Below are 14,801 nucleotides of genomic sequence, written 5' to 3' on the forward strand. Positions count from 1 at the left end.
TGCTCCACATCCTGTCAGGTTCTGTGACAAGAAGTGTGTCTTCTTTCTTTGTGTTATTTCCCTTTTGCTTATCAGTTGCAAATACTAGGGTGGAAAGACTTCCAGTGAGAAATGCTAGAATCTTGCAGCAATAGTAATCTCTTGCCTCAGGTCAATGTCAACAGGCAAAGAGTGTGAAATCCATAAATTCATGATACTATAAGGAAACAATGTGTATAATCTTTTAAATGCCCTGCCATCTTGGTTCTGATGGGTAGATGTCTGAAAAAGTCTCTAAATTCATGCTGTTGCAGGTTTTCTGTTAAAACAAACTACGAGAAACAAAGCAAAACATCAAAATTTCATAATTTTATAATTATCATTTTTAAATCATTTTTTTAAAATCACATCATATATGGGATACATAACATCAAGTGTTTTTGAATACACAAAATAGTTTAGTTTCTCCATGATTAATTGTGAATTAATAAATATAATGAACCCACCTCCTTGGTCAAGGAATCTTACTGATTGGAAATATCCATGTGGTGCTACCACTACTTGAATGGCAATATCCACTACCCTTCTATACTACTCAGCTGCTTTTATTATCTCATTCGTAAAAACAACTAGCAATAGAACACTATTAGCTGTCTACATACTGGAAAAATCGGATCTATATACACTGTCCAGTGACAATAATTAGACCACCTGTCAGAAGTGTGAATAACCAAATTTTGCAGTGTGGACCACGGAAATACATGTAGGAAGAGAGTCAGTGAGGCTCTGGAATGTACCAACAGTGATGTGGAGCTATGCTGACTCTACTGCCATAGCCAGCTGTGCTATGTTTCTCGGTTGAGGATCCGTGGTGCGAGGAGCCTGATTAAGGTGGTCCCACAGATTCCTGATTGGCCAGGGGAGTATGATAAAGTCATCTTGGTACTCTTTGAACTGCACATGTACACTGAAAGCTGTGTGACATGTTGCATTGTATTGCTGGTAGACACCATCATGCAGAGGAAAAATGAATGCATGTAAGGGTGGACATGGTCCCCAAGGACAGATGAATATTTGTGTTGATCCATTGTGCCTAACAGACTGAAGAGATGACTCAGGGAATTCCACAAAAACATTCCCCAGACCATAACACTCCCTCTTGTTGCCTAGACGTATAGGTCTAGTGTGACAAGGAATGGACAAATAGTCAGCTGTGGCCTTGTAGTAGGAACCATCCTGGCATGCACCTGGAGTAATTTGTCTACAGAAAAAAGCTAAATCAGGATGGTCAGATTCTGTTTGATAACTGAAGGCATGCCATATGGTTAACTCCAAAGCAAATTTGCAATTTTTGATACAGTTCTAACAAGATATGCATTATGGGATAAAAGCTTTCAATCCTGATTATGGTTTATAATATGTAAGACAGAAAGAGGCTAAATCCTTTAGGCAAGGCAACTGAAATTGCCTACTGTAGCCACATTCTCTTTGTTAAATGCTTTGCTTTACATTCGTCTGATCTTTGCCACTTCTGCACAGGGAGACGCAGGATCCAGAAATACTGTCTGCACTAAAGGCATTGATTCGTCAGTACTTCAGCTCCGCAGAAGACTTTGAGCCAAAGAGTGCCTTCATTGCCACATGGGACAGTGTGGGATATTATGACATGGGTGCTGATAAGGTGAGTCACAAGCAGTGCAACATGTCAAACAGTTGTTATCCATTGTAGCATCATGCTTTAGAAAACTGCGTAGCATCATACTGTTTTCTTGAGCATAATACCACAAAATGTGTCACTATATATCCTGTGTATGGGCTACTTTAAAGGTTTTGACTGAAAATGAATCAATTGCTTGTGGTTATGGTTAATGGCATCATCTACAATGGGAACCACAAAGTAGTTGGATTTGTATTTCAATTTTATAACTATGATGGGAAGTCTCCAAACGGCCCTTTCTGCTCATTTCAAAGACATGTGCCATGTAAGTAGTAGCACGAAGTTCCTAATTTTTGACACTGTCACAGCATTTAGTCTTTGGGTGAGTCTTTCTACTGAATTCTGATACAAGGAAGGCAAAATTTGTGTTAATTCTTCCAGGAGTAAGGTGAATAGTTGTTGCTGCATTTGTAAATGAACTTGTCTGGCGTGCGACTACTGCTCTAGTTCAACACAGTCCCAATGCACCATTCACGAATGGAACAGGGAAGGTTGATCCCTTAGTGGTACAAGAAGTACCCTCCGCCAGTCACCATTAGGCTGCTTGTAGAGTATGATGTAAATGAACACAGATATGTTCACTGGGGTTCAGTTAAGGGCTGTGAAATAGCACTGCAGCAAATTTTCCTGATCTGAACTATAATACAAATGTTTGTGCTTTGTACCTAGAGACCTAACTGTACTGATACAGAAACGATAGAGCAGTCCCATACTACTGCCACTGTGTATCGTGTGTGCTATTATCTAAAGTGGTTTCATAAACATCTATAATCAAAAGAAAAGGAAAGAAATTTGAGTTTAATGTCCCATCAACAATGAGGTCATTAAAATTGTTTTCTTTATACTCAGGTCCGCAGCCATCAAACATCAACTATTGTGTTACTGAGGCTGTCTATTATTTAAATAAATTGTTTTTTTTGTCACACACGCATGGTCATTATAAAGTGTCATTTACATTTCATTGATCCTTCATATCTCCCATCAGGAGAGAGAAGCTTCAGTCACATTGAAGGAGTCAAAGCATACATTAACAAAAGACAAGCACATCATAGCAACTTAATCTGTATACTGTAACAGCAATTAAACATTGCTGTACTACTTAATGCTTTTCATGCTAATGATGGATAAATTTTATCAAGTAAATATGAAAGAACACTACTACTCTGAAAAAAGCTGCTGCCTCCTCATTTTTACTACATAACCACTGTTTATCTCCTAACCTATGCTTAACTTAATATGTACTAGATTATTTTGGTAAATTTCAAAGAAAATAGTTACCTACAGCTCTAAATATTGAATTATGTTTGCAGTATGTTACTACTTGGCATGAATCATTACAGCAAACCCTGTTGCTTGCCATGTAGGTTAAATAGTCCAATAATTTGTAGAAAGAATTACTAATGAGGTATGTTTTTTTTAATTTTCTTTTGAACTATGTTGGGATTCCCAATCTTTTGCTTTATGCTAAATTGCATTTGTTGGATGCTTTCACAGAAGAGTACATAATTCCACTCTGAACCATAGATGTGAAGGCAAATGGCAAAGTCTACACAAAACTTATTTTTGTGTTTTTTATCATGATTGAACAGTGGAAAGTCCATGTTGGAATATCAACAATTATGAAAAAGATAGATTGCAACTCACCGTAAAGATGACACGCTGAGTTGCAAACAGGCACAATGAAAAGACTAGCCCAGAGTAACTGCAGATAGAGGTCATGTGTGTGTGAGGTTTGCTTGCTTGCGTGAATGTATATGTTTTCTTTTCTTTTCTGAAGAAGGCTTTGGCTGAAAGCTCGATGTGTTACAGTCTTTTGATTGTGGCAGTCTGTAACTGAATGTGTCATCTTTACAGTGAATAGCAATCTATCTTTTTCATAATTGTTTCTATTGTGATTGTGTGCACTGCAGTCCAGCTGAAAATGATTTTAGTGTCAGCAACAAGAACCAGTAAGGCGTAAATTAATCTGAAAACAAACTTAAAAATTCCAAAACTTAAAACAGCTTCTGGAAAATTGTACAGTTATCCACTTTACTCACTGTTCTTACTGCTAACACCTTATGAATGGTGTATGCTAATAGTAGATCATACATACAGCCATAAATTAAAAAAGAATGCTGAAGCATGTCCAGACTCATCCGTGATCTAGCTGATTGTAGATTACATTCTAAAACATAACAATAAGCTGCAGTGCTCACGCATACTGTCAAATGGAATATACAAACTGAATGCTTTTTTCTGTACCCTTTTAAACTAAATGGTGGGTTATTATGTTGTCTATTGTGCAAGAAAGGCCAGAACATTATCACACCATTGCCTCTTTGGTGTGACAGTTTTTAAAGCAGTTTTCTATTATTTTTTGTATTTTTTTTATTGAATACCAAGTTATTTTCAGTGGAACATGGTATGATACTAGACTCACATTCAGGAGATCAATGCTTCATATCCCTATCTGGCCATCAAGATTTTGATTTTCCACAGTTTCTCTAAATTGCTTAAGGAAAATACTGAGATGGTTCCTTTCAAAAAGTCCTTCCTCACCATGAGCCTGTGCTACATCATTAATGATCTTATCTTCTTTTCCTTTTAGTGGCAGTATTGGGGTTATTTTGCTGTGGAACTCTAAAGAAATATTTTTGTCATTCTTAGCCAAAATACTTAAATTTGTTTGTGATGTAGCATTTATAAATTTAAAGAAAGCTCTGGACATTGTTTAGTGGAATACTCTCTTAAAATATCTGTAGGTATCAGGGATAAAATAAAGGGAGCAAAAGGTTATTTATAATTTGCACAGAAACCAGACTGTAGTTATAAGAGTTGAACAACGTGAAATGGAAGCAGTGGTTCAAATGAGAGTGAGACAGGGTTATTGCTGCTTCTGATGTCAGTCAAACAGCACATCATGTAAGCACTAAAGGAAATTAATAACATAAATGTTGTGCAGGAATCAAAATTCAGGGAGAAGAAATAAAAACTTTAAGGTTTGCTGATGATGATGTGTAATTTTGTCAGAGATAGCAAAGGACTTGTAAGAGCAGTTTAACAGAATGCATAGTGTCTTGAAAAGAGGTTGTAAGATGAACATCAACAAAAGTAAAACAAGGGCAGTGGAATGTAATCAAATTAAATCAGGCAATGCTGGAGGAATTAGATTAGAAAATGAGGCACTTAAAGTAATATATGAATTTCACTATTTGGGCAGCAAAATAACTGATGTTGGCAGAAGTAGAGAGGATATGAAATGCAGAAGGGGAGAGAGAGAAAGTGAGTGTGTGTGTGTGTGTGTGTGTGTGTGTGAGAGAGAGAGAGAGAGAGAGAGAGAGAGAGAGAGAGAGAGAGAGAGAGAGAGAGAGAAGGATAGTAGTAATAATTCTGAAATGGAAACAATGGAAAATCCAAGATAGATTAACAATGACAAAATAAGGAGGCACTGAGCAGTAGAAAGGCATGTTGAAAGTACGTTTAAAAGTAGACAAAGCTGTCAGACAGAGTCCTTCCTCAGACAGAGAAAACCACTTGTGTACTATTAATACTCATACACACACAACTCACACTCACACATGGCCACTGTCATCTCTGGGTGCTGAAGCCCAAAGATTTTGACATGTTGCAGAAATTGGCAATTTACTCTAAATGTTCAGAAATGTAAAATTTTGCACTTTCAAGAACCAGCTTTAAATGATTACTCTAGGAACATGCTATAACTCTCTAAGTATTGCTCACATAGGGATCATGAGGATAAGATTAAAATAATTGCTGCAATCACAGAAGCATTCAAACAATCATTGTTCCTTGCCTCCATATGTGAACGAAACAGGAAGAAATCCTAATAACTGGTACAATGAGACGTACCCTCTGCCATGCACCTCATGGTGGTTAGCAGAGTATAGATGTAGATGTAGATCTAGTGGGTTGGATTAAAGAAGAGGCGTGGGCGAGGGGCGGGGGGGTAGGGATAGCAGGGTAGGGGTGGGGGAAGAAGCTGAAGTGCTGTCTGTGGGAGTGCACAGGGATGTGGCAGGGAGAGGATGGTGGTATGTTAAGTACAGCATCAGGGGGCTCTGTTTGTGGGGTAAGGAGAGAGAAGAAGCAGAGAATGGGAAAGGACTATACAGATGCTGGAGTGGACATGTGTGCAGCTGGAGTGGGATGAAGGCAAGTAGGAACAGGGACCTGTGGAGGTTGAGGCCTGGGGGCTTAGGAGAATGAAGGATATGTTATAGGGAGAGTTACCACCTGTGCAGCTCGGAAAAAAACTGGTTTTGATTGGAAGAATCCAGATGGCACTGGCTGCTAAGTAGTCACTAAAGTCAAGCATGACCTGTTGCACAGCATGTCGGCAACTGGGTGGTCTCGCTGTTTCTTGGTCACACTTTAGCAGTGGCCACTCATGTGGACAGACAGCTTGTTAGTGGTCATGCCCACACAGAATGCCACACAATGTTTGAAGCTATTGGTATACCACTTGGCTGCTTTTGCAGATGTTCCGTTTGCCTCTGGTGCAGTTGGACGTAAGTGTGACAGGACAGGGGTAGATGGCTGTGGGAGGATGTGTGAAGCACGACTTGCAACTAGTCTGATAGTGGATGATTAGTTGTGGGGAAGGTATCATATAGGGAAAGACAAAGATATTGCATAGATTGGGTGGACAGTGGAGTACTACCATTGGAGGGGTGTGGAAGATAGTGGGGACTCTATTTCTCATTTCAGGGCACAACATGAGGTAGTCAATACCCTGGTTGAGAACGTGAATGTATTAAGATACTGGATGAATGAGGGTAGAGTGTCTTCAAACTCAGTCCAGATCATGAAGCTGTTAACAGTGAATCTGAGGGATTTGTGATTCTGTATTGCTAGGAATTATTCCTCCAGGTGACCCATGAGTAGTTTGGCATAGGATGCACCTTATGGGTGGCACTGGGTGTACTGTGGATTTGTTTACAAGTGATGGCTTTAAAGGATAAATAATAAGTGGGTGAGGATTGGCTGGTCATGGTGATCAGAAAGAAGGTTATATGTTTCTAGTCGGTTGGATGTTGGGAAGGATAGTGTTCAGTGGTGGTAAGGCCATGGGCATTGCAATGTTAGTGTGGCAGGAGATGGAATTGATTTGATGATCAGGATGCTGAGTAGTAAAAGGACATGAACTGTGAAGAGTCAGTAGAGCAAGTAGTTGGTGTGTAATAAGATTAATAACAGCCGACCAGTTGCAAAGGATAAAGTAATCTTTGCCTAGGTTTCGATAGATTTAAATCTATCTTCTTCAGAAGGTGGCAGTATTACATTAGCATGGTGTGTCTTATATAGGAGGATAGGTCATGGGCAATAGGCTGCAAGTGTATGCCCACAAGGACAGAAATTCTTTCAGGGGTGGGGGGAGGGGGAGAGGACTGTGCAGTATCCAGCCAAAATGATATGTCCTGGGTAGTTGGGTTTACGTATTTTAGCCAGCATGTAGAAGGTAGGAAGACAGAGAGAGACTCAGGGTACAGGTTCTGGGATGGACATAGGAATTCGAGGAGGGACTGGAGAATATGCTGGATTTCTGGAATAGGGTTACTGTGGCAGGACTTTTAGGTGAATCTGTCTGACAACTGGCGGTGTCTCCACCAGGTAATCCCTGCAGTGGTGGAGCCTTTGTAAACACTTGGGATACTGGGGTCAGAATCCGTTTTTAGTTGGCAGATTTCTGTTCTGTCTGGATATTAGCTTCCATCTTGAGGATTTTGGGGAATAATGATGGTACGGAGTTAGAGGTTGGTAAGTTCTGGTAAGTTATCACGGCATGATTTGGCCAGAAGAGGGGTGGGCCATGGTTAGGTGGAAAACCAAATAGAGTAAATCAGGATTCAGTATTTATTTTATGATGAGTGTAATTGGTAGGGTTGGTGAAGAAAAAGTATTTTCACTGTAATGGCTGGGAGAAGGTGAAGAGCTCTTTTAAAACCCAGCATGATTGAATTTGGGAGTGGGGCAAAATGTGAGACTTTTTGAGAGGACTGATACTTCTGTGGGACTCAGGCTTTAGGAGAACTGGTTCATAACTGTGTTGCAGCTCTGTTTAGGTTCGGGTTCTGTAGCGTAAGGGGTGGGAGTTATGAATCAGTATTATGCAGCATGGGAGCAACTGAATCCTTTTGTGCACCAGGGTACTGACTAGCTCTTGTCATGGTCCTTTCTAAACTGTGGCTAAGAGACAGCTGTATCATACTGATGCTGAGCATTCTGCACATTGTGGTGTGCTTCACTTCAGCAATTGCCTCAGAGTCTGTACCATCTGGATTCTTTCCACCAACACCAGCTTTTCTGATTTGCACAGCTGGTGACACATATCCTTCATTCTCATAACTGCCCTCACCACAATCTTCGCTAGTCGCTGTTTCCACCTGCCTCTATCTCCTTTGCTGCTCTCACTCCAGCCCTACAGATGCCTGCCACCCCCAAGTGCACCTGCATCATTCTTTCCCCTTCTCTGCTTCTCCTCCCCTACTTTTCCACGAAGCACAGCCTTCCAGTGGTGCAGCCTTCAGTACCACCACTACCCACTCCAACTGAGATCACATCTCATGACACTTGGGCCCCAGTGCCCAAAGATGACAATGACTGTGTGTGTGTGTGTGTGTGTGTGTGTGTGTGTGTGTGTGTTTTTTTCAACATCTGAGGGAAGATTTTGTTCAGCAGCTTTGTTTACTTGTAAATGTACTTTAAATATGCCTGTCTGCCACTCAACACCCCTGTGTGGTGAGTATCAACCTATTCTGTTTCAGTGTATTTCTGAAAAGATAAATTTGTTAGCATTGAATATAAACAGTGCATTAGGAACAGCTTATTGTACATATCCTGTGGCATCAAGTAATCATCAATTTGCTAATGGAGGGAAGTGTGAAGGGTAAACCTTGTAGGGAGTGTCCAAGTTTAGAGTGCTGTAAGATTCAAATGGATGTAGTTTTCAGTAGTTATGCAGAGATGAATAGGCTTGCAAAAATTGACTAGCATGGAGAAATGCGTCAAATCAGTCTTCAGGCTGAAGACCACAACAGCAACAGCAGCAGCAGTAACAACAACATATGTGTTCATTCCTAGAAAAACATAATTTTCTCTATTGCAAATTTATTTAATTACATAGCCTTCCTTTATACCTGGTAATGACCATAACATTATTCATGATTATTCATCCAGTAAACCTAATTTTTCTGTACATACTGCCCTTTACTTGTTCTGTGTTGTCAAAAATTAAGTGACCAACAGATACGTATAAATAAATTTGTGCCTCATACTTTTCCTTTGAGCTGTTCTTCAATAGACTCCCATAATGACAACAAATATGTGTGTCACAGGTGAACACATACCAGGTGGTGGTCACAAGTGATGGGCAGCAATCATTTGCCCAATTCCTGTATGCAGATGATGGCATACAGTGGGTACAAGGTTCGGGACAAGAGGGTGGTTTGCCTGATGCCCGCGCTCAGGCAGGGCTGGTGGCTGCAGATGGCCGTCTGTACACTCTGCGGGGCTCAGGCACAGACCATGTGCAGAACCTCTACAGGTGAGTTGACAGCTACTGTAGGCAAATGGGTGTCCACTTGATATGTTAACAAGTGACAACATGTCGTTAGCCTCTTATATACTCATCATAATTGTACAATCTTTCAGAAATTAATAATAAAATATCTCCACTGTCTTTATAACAGTTTGTTGTTGAACACAGCTCTTCATTCATACAAAGAAATGAGTGTTGTTGACAGGGAATTTCAAGTTGATACTGTATTTCTAGATTTCCAGAAGTTTTTGAACAGCATACCTCACAAATGGTAGCTTCACAATAAAAGGATGACAGCCAAAACAGTTGCAGGATAAAATTTTTTATTAAAATTCTTGACCAAGGTTTCGGTACATATAAATATACCTTCATCAGAAGTAAAACTTCCTGAACAGAAAGACACATTCATTAGAAAAGCCATATCAACGAAAGTGAGAAACAGAAGCTTAAGTAACGGTGAAATTACCAAAGTAATACAGGCACAAAATCTTTAGTAAAAAAACCATTTATAATGGATCAAATCAGACTAAAATTGCATCATGCAATGTAAGTACTAAAGATTTTGTGCCTGTATTACTTTGGTAATTTCACCATTACTTAAGCTTCTGTTTCTCACTTTCGTTGATATGGCTTTTCTAATGAATGTGTCTTTCTGTTCAGGAAGTTTTACTTCTGATGAAGGTATATTTATGTGTACCGAAACCTTGGTCAAGAATTTTAATAAAAAATTTTATCCTGCAACTGTTTTTGGCTGTCATCCTTTTATTGTGAAGAATTTTAACAGTTGCTGCTGCAGCCATGTTTAAAATCTTGAAATGGTAGCTTATCGGTCCCAGATGGATTCATGTTTTCCTGTCAGAAAGGTCACTATTTATAATAACTGATGGGATGTCATCTAGTGAAACAAAAGTTATATCTGGGGTTCCACATGGAAATATTATAGGCCTTCTGTTTGTTGTCCTAAACTTGTATTAACAAATAAAATCAACAGTAGATCAAAACTAATTACAAAATCATTTACACAAGATGCCTGCATAGTGTGAAAATGACAATTGACTCTGAACAATAAAAAGTGATGTTTTCAATATGAGTACTAAAAAAATTCCATTAAATTTTGATTACATAGTAAATCACAGACATTTTAAGGCTACTGGTACAAATAAATACCAAGGGATCGCAGTTACGAACAATTTAAATTGGAATCACCAAACAGAAAATGTTATGGGAAAGGCAAACCAAAGACTACATTTCATTAGCTGAACACTCAGAAGGTGCAGCATATCTATTAAAGAGACTGGCTACACGATGTTTGTCCATCTTCTTCTGGAATAATGCTGTGAGGTTTTAGATCACTACCAGATAGGGTTAATGGTGGACATCAAAAAAGCTCAAAGCAGCACAGCTCATTTTGTGTTGTCATATAATAGTGGTGGAAAGTGTCATGGATATGATAAGTGAGTTGGTCAATTTTCATCATGGGGAGATCTTTCCACAAAATGTCAGTCACCAATTTTCTCCTCCAAATATCAAAATACACACACAAAATACAATTTTAAGCACATCTTTAGGGCATCAGCTGACTATTGAAGGCGACATCACATTCACAGAACTTATGGCATATTCAGTGACAGAACTGTAGGCATTTGCTGTTGTCTGGGTCTTTTGTTTGTCAGGGCACCACAGTAAATCCGACAGTGAACCTAAAGCACTGAGTTTTCTGCTAAGCTGCAAACTGTTATGCACTAAATTGGCAACAAGGTATCCTTTTACATACAGGATTTAGGTAGTGGATGTACAAAGAGAACCAAATATTGTGACCCTTTGAGTTGAATTCATATGTGGAAATATTCCTTATGAAGGGCACCAGTTACTGCAAATAATCCTTCTCAACATGTGTCAGAATATGGGCCAATTCAAAGGCCAAGATCTTTGTTGGTATCAGGTAATGGATCAATACATAACGGCACGAATGAAGAAAAGATATGAAACCGAATTTTTTTTATACCTTCATAAAGTGTTTAAATATTTACACTCTAAAAATACAATATTAGAGTTTATAATCAATCAGATATACATTTCTTAGCTAAGACAAAAAGATGTTTAAAGTTGATGTTAATGATACCTCAGCTATGATTGCACCTCATATGCCAGTACCTGCAAATTGGAGAAGCCACAGCAGTTGCTGGGCAAAAAGCCCGTTGAATCTATGACAAACTTGGCAGAGTCTCCTATCCCTCTGCCAGTTGTCACATGCTCTGGACCTCATGTCCGATTACTTAGAAAGTACTATTATTAGAACTTTTAGGGAGTGAGATACTCGGTCATTATGAACTGCAAGATACATCACTGAATCCTGCTTATTCTTTGCTTTCATTTTGTTCATTGATGTTTATAGGATATTCTGTGGTTTACTTGAGTTGTTTGCATTCTCATGTGTCCCTTATAAATGTTGTCAATAAAGTATTCATTGTATAATACAACATACAGACATAAAATAAAAGTTTAGGTAGAACAACAATGAAAAGACAGGAAGTAAAGGTGAGGCAGCAATGAAGAAACATGTTCAAAAAATTGAAAAATGTAAAACAAAAGGTGGATAAATGGGGTTAAATTGACAACATTGATAATGACAGGACTGGGTTGGTAGAAGGAGGAAGGGCAAGATGCAGAACTGAAAAGAATGAAGATTGCAGTAGAAATAGTTACTGTAATTTAATTATATGATGTATGTGAACCAAGAATGTGTTGTATAATAGCTTCTTTGGCAGACCATAATAAAAAATAATATTTTAAAATACCAAACAAAATACTTGAATGATTTGGGTTAGGGGCCCAAATAGCAAGGTCATCAGTCCCATCAGATTAGGGAAGGATGGGAACGAAAGTCAGCCATGCTCTTTCAAAGGATTCATCTTGACACTTTCCTGAAGCGATTTACGAAAGTCACAGGAAACCTAAATCAGGATGGCTATATGCGGGTTTGAACTGTCATCCTCCCAAATGTGAATCCTAACTACTGCACCACTTCGCTTGATAACAAAATACTTGAAAAGAACTTTAGATAGATAGATAGATAGATAGAGAGAGAGAGAGAGAGAGAGAGAGAGAGAGAGAGAACTATGTCTCTTAATTGTAGATCTGAGGCTACTAAACACACTAGCCACTAGAACACTACTATTCTGGCTGAGAACTACCCCAAAAAATTAGGGCCCAGATTTTTTCTTTATATTTCTTGTGCATTAACAATTTTATACCATCACAAATAAGAATAGCTAGTCACAAAAAACTGTTAGTTTATGCAAATTGCTGATGTCTTTTCATGAAAATATTCCAAAAACAAAGATGATGTGACTTACCAAACGAAAGCACTGGCAGATTGATAGACACACAAACAAACACAAACATACACACAAAATTCAAGCTTTCCCAACCAACGGTTGCTTCATCAGGAAAGAGGGAAGGAGAGGGAAAGACAAAAGGATGTGGGTTTTAAGGGAGAGGGTAAGGAGTCATTCCAATCCCGGGAGCGGAAAGACTTACCTTAGGGGGAAAAAAGGACAGGTATACACTCGCACACACACACATATCCATCCACACATACACAGACACAAGCAGACATTTGTAAAGGCAAAGAGTTTGGGCAGAGATGTCAGTCTAGGCGGAAGTACAGAGGCAAAGATGTTGTTGAATGACAGGTGAGGTGTGAGCGGCGGCAACTTGACATTAGCGGAGGTTGAGGCCTGGCGGGTAACGAGAAGAGAGGATATACTGAAGGGCAAGTTCCCATCTCCAGAGTTCTGACAGGTTGGTGTTAGTGGGAAGTATCCAGATAACCCAGACGGTGTAACACTGTGCCAAGATGTGCTGGCCATGCACCAAGGTATGTTTGGCCACAGGGTGATCCTCATTACCAACAAACACTGTCTGCCTGTGTCCATTCATGCGAATGGACAGTTTGTTGCTGGTCATTCCCACATAGAAAGCTTCACAGAGTAGGCAGGTCAGTTGGTAAATCACATGGGCGCTTTCACACGTGGCTCTGCCCTTGATCGTGTACACCTTCCGGGTTACATGACTGGATTAGGTGGTGGTGGGAGGGTGCATGGGACAGGTTTTACACCGGGGGCAGTTACAAGGGTAGGAGCCAGAGGGTGGGGAAGGTGGTTTGGGGATTTCATAGGGATGAACTAAGAGGTTACAAAGGTTAGGTGGACGGCGGAAAGACACTCTTGGTGGAGTGGGGAGGATTTCATGAAGGATGGATCTCATTTCAGGGCAGGATTTGAGGAAGTCGTATCCCTGCTGGAGAGCCACATTCAGAGTCTGATCCAGTTCATCCCTATGAAATCCCCAAACCACCTTCCCTACCCTCTGGCTCCTACCCTTGTAACTGCCCCCGGTGTAAAACCTGTCCCATGCACCCTCCCACCACCACCTACTCCAGTCCTGTAACCCGGAGGGTGTACACGATCAAAGGCAGAGCCACTTGTGAAAGCACCCACGTGATTTACCAACTGACATGCCTACCCTGTGAAGCTCTCTATGAGGGAATGACCAGCAACAAACTGTCCATTCGCATGAATGGACACAGGCAGACAGTGTTTGTTGGTAATGAGGATCACCCTGTGGCCAAACATGCCTTGGTGCACGGCCAGCACATCTTGGCACAGTGTTACACCGTCCGGGTTATCTGGATACTTCCCACTAACACCAACCTGTCAGAACTCCGGAGATGGGAACATGCCCTTCAGTATATCCTCTCTTCTTGTTACCCGCCAGGCCTCAACCTCCGCTAATGTCAAGTTGCCGCCGCTCATGTCTCACCTGTCATTCAACAACATCTTTGCCTCTGTACTTCCGCCTCGACTGACATCTCTGCCCAAACTCTTTGCCTTTACAAATGTCTGCTTGTGTCTGTGTATGTGCAGATGGATATGTGTATGTGTGTGAGTGTATACCTGTCCTTTTTTCCCCCTAAGGTAAGTCTTTCCGCTCCCGGGATTGGAATGACTCCTTACCCCCTCCCTTAAAACCCACATCCTTTTGTCTTTCCCTCTCCTTCCCTCTTTCCTGATGAAACAACCGTTGGTTGCAAAAGCTTGAATTTTGTGTGTATGTTTGTGTTTGTTTGTGTGTCTATCAACCTGCCAGCACTTTCGTTTGGTAAGTCACATCATCTTTGTTTTTCGATATATTTTTCCCACGTGGAATGTTTCCCTCTATTATATTCATATCATGAAAATATTCTGTTACATAATTACTGTACTGAAAGATACTAGTCTGCTTTCAGGTAACGTAATGTCTCTCAGAAACCATGAAGTTGCTTAGTTACTTACATACTACACCATTTGACTTGAAATTACTTTTTTGGGAGTAGGGGTCTCAATGATGTATTTCTCTCTGTTATACTTAAATGGCAATTTCATCTTCTTTAGATGTAAACCATCTCCAAAATAACATTCTGTGATACATGGTTTTTGTAGATATTCTTTTCTATAAATTATGTATTATTATTCTTCATTCTTATATTTGTGTAGTGGTTAAAAAAGTTTTATTACTGAAATC

The 14,801-nt window shown here is 39.9% G+C and overlaps 1 protein-coding gene across 2 annotated transcripts in view; it reads left to right on the forward strand.

Moving 5' to 3' along the window:
* LOC124803083 (nidogen) overlaps positions 1-14,801 on the forward strand; it is a 329,301-nt gene that overhangs the window by 204,921 nt on the left and 109,579 nt on the right. For both annotated transcript variants that reach the window (XM_047264214.1, XM_047264215.1), the window contains exons 4-5: positions 1,519-1,660; positions 9,034-9,242. In XM_047264214.1, the coding sequence (XP_047120170.1) occupies positions 1,519-1,660; positions 9,034-9,242 (351 nt within the window). The remainder of the gene's footprint in view (positions 1-1,518; positions 1,661-9,033; positions 9,243-14,801) is intronic.

This window comes from Schistocerca piceifrons, chromosome 6 (assembly GCF_021461385.2).
Source record: "Schistocerca piceifrons isolate TAMUIC-IGC-003096 chromosome 6, iqSchPice1.1, whole genome shotgun sequence".
Taxonomy (NCBI): domain Eukaryota; kingdom Metazoa; phylum Arthropoda; class Insecta; order Orthoptera; family Acrididae; genus Schistocerca; species Schistocerca piceifrons.